This window comes from Ixodes scapularis, unplaced genomic scaffold, assembly GCF_016920785.2.
Source record: "Ixodes scapularis isolate PalLabHiFi unplaced genomic scaffold, ASM1692078v2 PGA_scaffold2__306_contigs__length_199485367, whole genome shotgun sequence".
In the NCBI taxonomy this organism is placed as follows: domain Eukaryota; kingdom Metazoa; phylum Arthropoda; class Arachnida; order Ixodida; family Ixodidae; genus Ixodes; species Ixodes scapularis.
Genome location: NW_024609857.1, coordinates 75,648,973 through 75,654,972, shown reverse-complemented (window position 1 = coordinate 75,654,972; position 6,000 = coordinate 75,648,973). Strand labels below are relative to the sequence as shown.

The 6,000-nt window shown below is 49.0% G+C and overlaps 1 protein-coding gene across 1 annotated transcript in view; it reads right to left on the bottom strand.

The window, feature by feature from the left end:
* Positions 1-3,646: 3,646 nt before the first annotated feature.
* Positions 3,647-6,000, bottom strand: part of LOC8026177 (serine/arginine repetitive matrix protein 1) — a 44,828-nt gene continuing 42,474 nt past the window's right edge. Inside the window, exon 6 of the mRNA XM_042291453.1 lies at positions 3,647-4,168. Coding sequence (XP_042147387.1) covers positions 4,012-4,168 — 157 coding nt within the window. The 3' untranslated portion in view covers positions 3,647-4,011. The remainder of the gene's footprint in view (positions 4,169-6,000) is intronic.

The following is a 6,000-nucleotide window of genomic DNA, read 5'->3' as shown; positions in this document are numbered from 1 at the left end:
CCAAGAAACTCCTTTGTTGCGGTGTAATTTCAAGGACAAAAGCGATCATTTTCACTCAATCTCTCCTTTGCAAAATTTGATGATGCAACTCGGGGATCGCAGTACACCCAATTGTGACGATATTTGAATGCGGTTCATAGATTGGACCCGAGCATTGCGTGGGCACTCGACTTGGGCTCGTGACAATTGCTAGCTCGAGAAGCATTCGGGTTGTGACCCGTGTCCAATCGCTGCAACGACGACAACAGCCGAGCCATAACAATGTCTGGAACTCAGCGCGTGTCTTGCGCTTTGCCAACCCCAGCGCGTGGCTATGATCAACACTGGCGGCATATAATCGGCTCCAGATCACGTGGCCGCTTGTTCTGTCTGCGAGTTGAGGGGGTGAACGCTGCTCATTTTTCTTTAATTTTTTTCTGGGACTACTATAGCGTGGGGTGAAAAACGAACGCGTGTTTCATAGGTCATTAACGTTAGGGATCCGTTTGAAGCGGTATTTGCGCAAAGTACAAAAATTATTGCATAGCTCCATTAAAGCCAACTTCAATTTTAATTATAATATTAACCCCTAGAACTTGTAAACTCATACAAGTATCTGGGTGTGATTTTAAGTGCTGACCTTTCATGGAAACTTTATGAACGAGCTCAGCTCTGTTTCGTCATGGCGCGGTGGTGGCGCGTCGGGAGTCCTTCCGGTCTGGGGCTGTTGGCGGAAGTCGCCATGCGGGACGTGCATTCCAGTGTTGCTTTTGGAAGATACCGGAGAAAAACCTGCCTTCTCGTCAAAGCGCCGCCACTGGAACTGTACCGAAAAAGTCGGGAAAGGTTTGAAGGACAGTTTTTGATGTTTCTGCCTGCTCTGTTCGTCCGAGAACGATGATGGGTGCCGTGAAAAATAAAAACCAGACGCCGTCGTACCATGATTGCTTGTGCGGGAAGCACTTTGGGTTGAATTCACAGATAATTCTGGTCGCCAGATTTATTTGGTTTGTTCCATCATGGACGCAGGAAAACCGCCAAGTTGTACGGACCACCTGCGGACTACGTTCAGTTCGTCAAAGTTCAAACGGCTGCCTGATCGTTCGAACTGTCGTCTGATCATTCAAACTTGTCTGCTTTTTGTCGTCTGCTGGTTCAAACGACAGCGGCACGTAGACCAAACGTTGGCCCGGTAATTACGATAAGGATTAAGTTCAAGCCTCAAAAGACTTAGGTTTGAAGGTGGGGTGGAGGAGGCTCGATATAAAAAGTAGAGACGAGATCTTGATGATTGTTACCAGTGGCCATCACCGACTTGTTATGCCTGATTCACTTGGTCCGGCTGTGATTTCGATTTTCAGTATCGACGTCGACAATCTCAGCTACGGTCCACGCTTTTGCAGCTCCAGCGACGTCGCTACTGAAAATAGCGAGTAGAATCTCATCATGCGGATCAGGCTTAAGCGCCCATTCTGCGGCGTCCACACGGAATGAATCGCCGCCTGTCACATTATTCAAGCGACGTTTTGCGGTGTAGCGAGCCTCGTTAATTTCGCTGAGACCTCTAAAGTAATCAGACATTGTCAGGAGGACGTAAAATCAACAATTTCAACGCGAAAAGAGCACGGGGACTCACACTGACGCCGACAACATCGCCTTCCAATGGTTTGTTTATGGGCGATGGCGAGCTTCTTGCCCACACTCCATCGCGCATGCACGGCGCCGGTGGCGTCCGCTAGGGGCGCTCCGGTTTGTTTGTAAACATGAGTTGGTCTATATTTACGTGACTAACAACACCAATCGGTTGCTTGGTTTTCTCTAACGTAACTTTTATCTCCCCCATCGTCAATAAAACTATTACTTTATAAAACACTTTAGTTAGGTCCAAACTACAGCATCCAGCTTCCATCTGAGATTCCTCTACCCTTTACCTTGTTGATTCACTTGAGGGTATTCAGAACAGAGCTGCACGCTTCACAATGGCCAATTATAACCGTACCGCAAGCGCAACATCAATTTAAGATAGTTTGTTACCCCCAAGCCTCGTACATCGTCGCACAGTCTCTCGTATTTGTCTTGTTCATAAAATCGATCACAATATTCTTCAGCTTAAATCACAACTAATCATCCCCCCTACTGTGTTTCAGCACGTCTTGATCGTCATCACGAATTCGGTGTCCCATTTTGCCGCTCTAACTTTTATTATGACTCTTTATTCCCAGAACTTCCAAAGACTAGAACCGCTTACCCGCATCGCTCACACCAATTAATGACCACGCACTTTTTTGTACATCTATTGCCCATTTCATGTTCCCTGTTCTTTAAGTATTGCATATTTGGTTCCCTTTGTATTATTATTACTATTGTTCCCTCTCCCCTTTGTAATGCCTTGTGCCTTTAGGGCAGGGGTCTCAAATACGCGGCCGGCGGGCCGCACGCGGCCCGCGACTCGCTGGGAACCGGCCCGCAGGGAACCGGCTAAGAGTCTCGGTTTTCTCGTCTCGAACGCTAGAAAGGGCATGCGCCAGTGTGATTTCTACTCGTTCATTCATTTTCGCTCGAAAACTTGCTCTGCTCTTTTCACCTATTCCCATAGTTTATATTTCTCTGTGTTTATTTGCCCTTCGTCTCGCTTTATTTCTTGCTTCCCGGCTTTTTTTTTTTTTTTATTTTTTTGTAATGTTAAACAATTCAAAGGCTGCAAGCGCGAGGTATTCGTTGAAGGATGTATCTCGGCTGTGCGAACTCGATCAGCAGGAGTAACTGCCAGAGATAAAGCTACGATCTCTGGGTTCTCGCCTTGAAAAAAATATCACCATGAAAAGACATGTGTATTCGTTCAGAGTTGAACATGATTGTAAACCTGAGACTGGGGCAGAAAAGAGAACACAACGTTGTGTTCTCTTTTCTGCCCCAGTCTCAGGTTTACAATCATGTTCAACTCTGAACTGAACGAATACACATGTCTTTTCATGGTGATATTTAGAAGGTAGAAAAAGAGGAGGCAACGTCTCAATTGAGACGTTGCCTTCTCTTTTTCTACCTTCTGTTGTGTTCTCTTTTCTGCCCCAGTCTCAGGTTTACAATCATGTTCAACTTAAACCAGCTTGCCTGCACTCTGACTTTTTTCGTTCAGAGTGTCCTAATAAAAATCGTCAGGAAGGTACAAACTGTCAAATTAACTGATTGGTTTCAGATACTTGTTTAGCTTGATTAATTTCTGAGTAAATTAGGCAACGGACAAGACAGTGCACTTGCTCTCTTGTTCTTTTAAAAATTCCAGCCCATAAGCGGGACGATGTCATCCGAATTCCCATTATCACGTTATGTTAGGGCCCAAAGTAGTTATAGAAACAAATTAAATCTAAAAATGTCACTGGCTAAAGTGTGAGTTTACAAAAAGCATAAAGCACGATGTCTCTTCACTTTAAATCTTTTGAAGCCTCTCCACTCACGTTGGCCCTCGACCTTTTCAGTGTATCTAACTGGCGCTCACATTCAATAGAGTTTGAAACCACTGCTTTAGGGTAAAACAAATAGATAAACACTGTTTGGATGGCGATATGCAGTCACGGGCAGATGATTGGGCCCGACGCCGAGCGTTCCTTCGGCGCGTTCACTGGACTCAAGGCTCAGCCGAGCGCTGACGCAGCAGTCGTATCCAATCTTTGTCTGCGCTCGATTTCATTGTTATGAAGTCCAGATGCATAGAAGTATACTGAAAAGTATACTGCAACTTACCAATATCTACACTGCGGACAAAGGCGTTCGAGCTTCGTGCTGCAGAGTGGTTAGTTTCTTCGAGCACTGGCACATCGAAGGCATGCACGTTCTAAAGCCACGCTCTGGAGCCCCGTGCCTTTTTTTCAGCACTGCAGATGTTGGTGAGTTGGAACATTCTGAGAATATTTCATTGTTTGACGGACTAAACCAAAAATAACAATCAAAAAGGTCGCGTGCCTCGTTCGAAAACGTTGCACGTCTTCTTTACTGTCACTCTCAGAACGGGTTTTCGTGACGTCCACACGTGGGCTAGAGGACCAACTCGGGATAGCGGCAGAACTCGTCGCTCTGCAGGTACAGTTCCAGCGCCCGCAGAGACCTGGCCGACAGGGCGGCCTGCCTCCGGTCCGGGCCGCGGGATGAGAGCCGGCGCTTCCTCTCTTCCTCGCGCTTCCGACGCAGCCATCTGCGGGGACAAAGAGGACGCGCTCGGAAACAGTCGTTCCAGGCCGTGGTCACACTGCCCATACATCATACAAAAGGCAGTCTGCAGACATTAGTCTCCTCGATATCCGTGGTTCGAACGCCACGTGTCAAGTTTCTCCATGAACTCTTTGCCACGCGGCATTCGCAGCACGGATCTCGTAATGACTCGCGTTCGAATCTCTATGCAGACTGTCTTTTGTACATGACGTATGAGCAGTGCGTGCCCGGCTTAATGACACGGGTGGAAAGGGGGGTCGGTGGCCGAATGTGTTAGATTTTCTTTTCAGATTTGAGATATTTACGAATCAACATGGAGCCACGATTCTCGCTTGACAAAAGACGTTCCGTACGCCAAATCAATCTGACACGCAGCTATTTGCGGTTCCGCCGACGCCTCCTCTGCGTCAGATAATACAAATTCAACTTCCGCTTTTTTCATTGGTGTGTTGGAGCAGTATATGTGGGGACAACTTTGAGGGGAAATTCAGTAGAACCGGAGGGAGCATATGCACGGCCTTGATCGGCGCTCAAGGCGGACGTGCGCTCGGCTCCCATACCTTTCTTCGTTGCACAAGAAAGAGGGGATCGGTGGCAAACCCCAAAGAACCTGGGTTCAATAAGCTACCCTGCCTGCTTCGATCTGGATGAGCATCAGGTGCGTTCGTGTATCACTACTGCGTGATACACGATACGTGACGCCAGGCTATAGCAGCTTGTGGTACTGCGTTAGCTAAATTTCTAATCAGCGGAGACAAGAGACCAGTGGCGGATTTAAGGGGGGGGGGGGCGGTGGGGGCGATCGCCCCCCCCCCCCCCAAACGCCTCGCCAGGCAACCCCCCCCCCCCCCCCCCGGGGTTCTTCGTCAGCTTGAAGAAAGAACGTAAGCAATCGACGCGAGGGACAAAATATTAAAACAGCGGTGGGTGGACGCGCCTGCTGGGCGCTTCCAAAGTGGAGTTTATCTCCGTCAAGGTCACGGTACGTCTTCCCGGTAGGGACGGCGCCAGGGGTTTCGAAGTGGAGAGACAGTGGGGAGGCGCGCCCAAATATCAGGGTCCTCGACTGCAGGCACACTTCCAAACAAGGCCAGCACGTCGAGCACGGGGGGAAGATACCTTCAACATATCTAGTCCCCTTTCTCTCTCTCTCTAGCTCCCTCTCTCTCTTTGGAGGTTGTCTGCGACAAATTTATGCCCTGAAAGCTCCCAAACGCAGACGCCGAGCAGCCTTCCACAAGGGTACGATCCTATACACAGCCGACTATCCTTCCTCTCTAGCGGCCGCCTTTTCATCACTTTTCGTTTGATGGTTTCTTCGTGGTTCTGGGCTTGTCTTTTGGAATGTCTTTTTTGGCTTGCTTTGAGATGCTGTCGCCCACGGGCTCACTAAAGGTGTCTTATTGGCACGGTGTGTTCATTGCCAAGGGAAGTGCGGAGGGGACGTACCAGGAGGAGACGTTCCAGGGGGGAGGGGGATGCAGCTGGTACAACCAGGTGACCAATTGCTTTTCTTCTCAACTGAGAGAGGAAGCAAATGCTCTGGGTACAGTGTAGTCTGGGTCTGAGCGTCTCCTGAAGACGCTCCGGCCTTCCCCACGACCTTGGCTTAAACGTAAGCCCGCTTTCGTCCTCTCCTCCATCCCTCACTGCAGGATCAGCGCCGCAGCGCGGAATACAGAAAGAAGCCGACGGCGCCAGGAGGGGGAGATGTTTCCTCTAATGGGCTTCATGCTGCCTGCGGTGCGACTTCTCGTGGCGGGAAGCTAATAAAAGAAAGATAAACGGTACGAGCAGTCTAAATGCTGGAGGCTG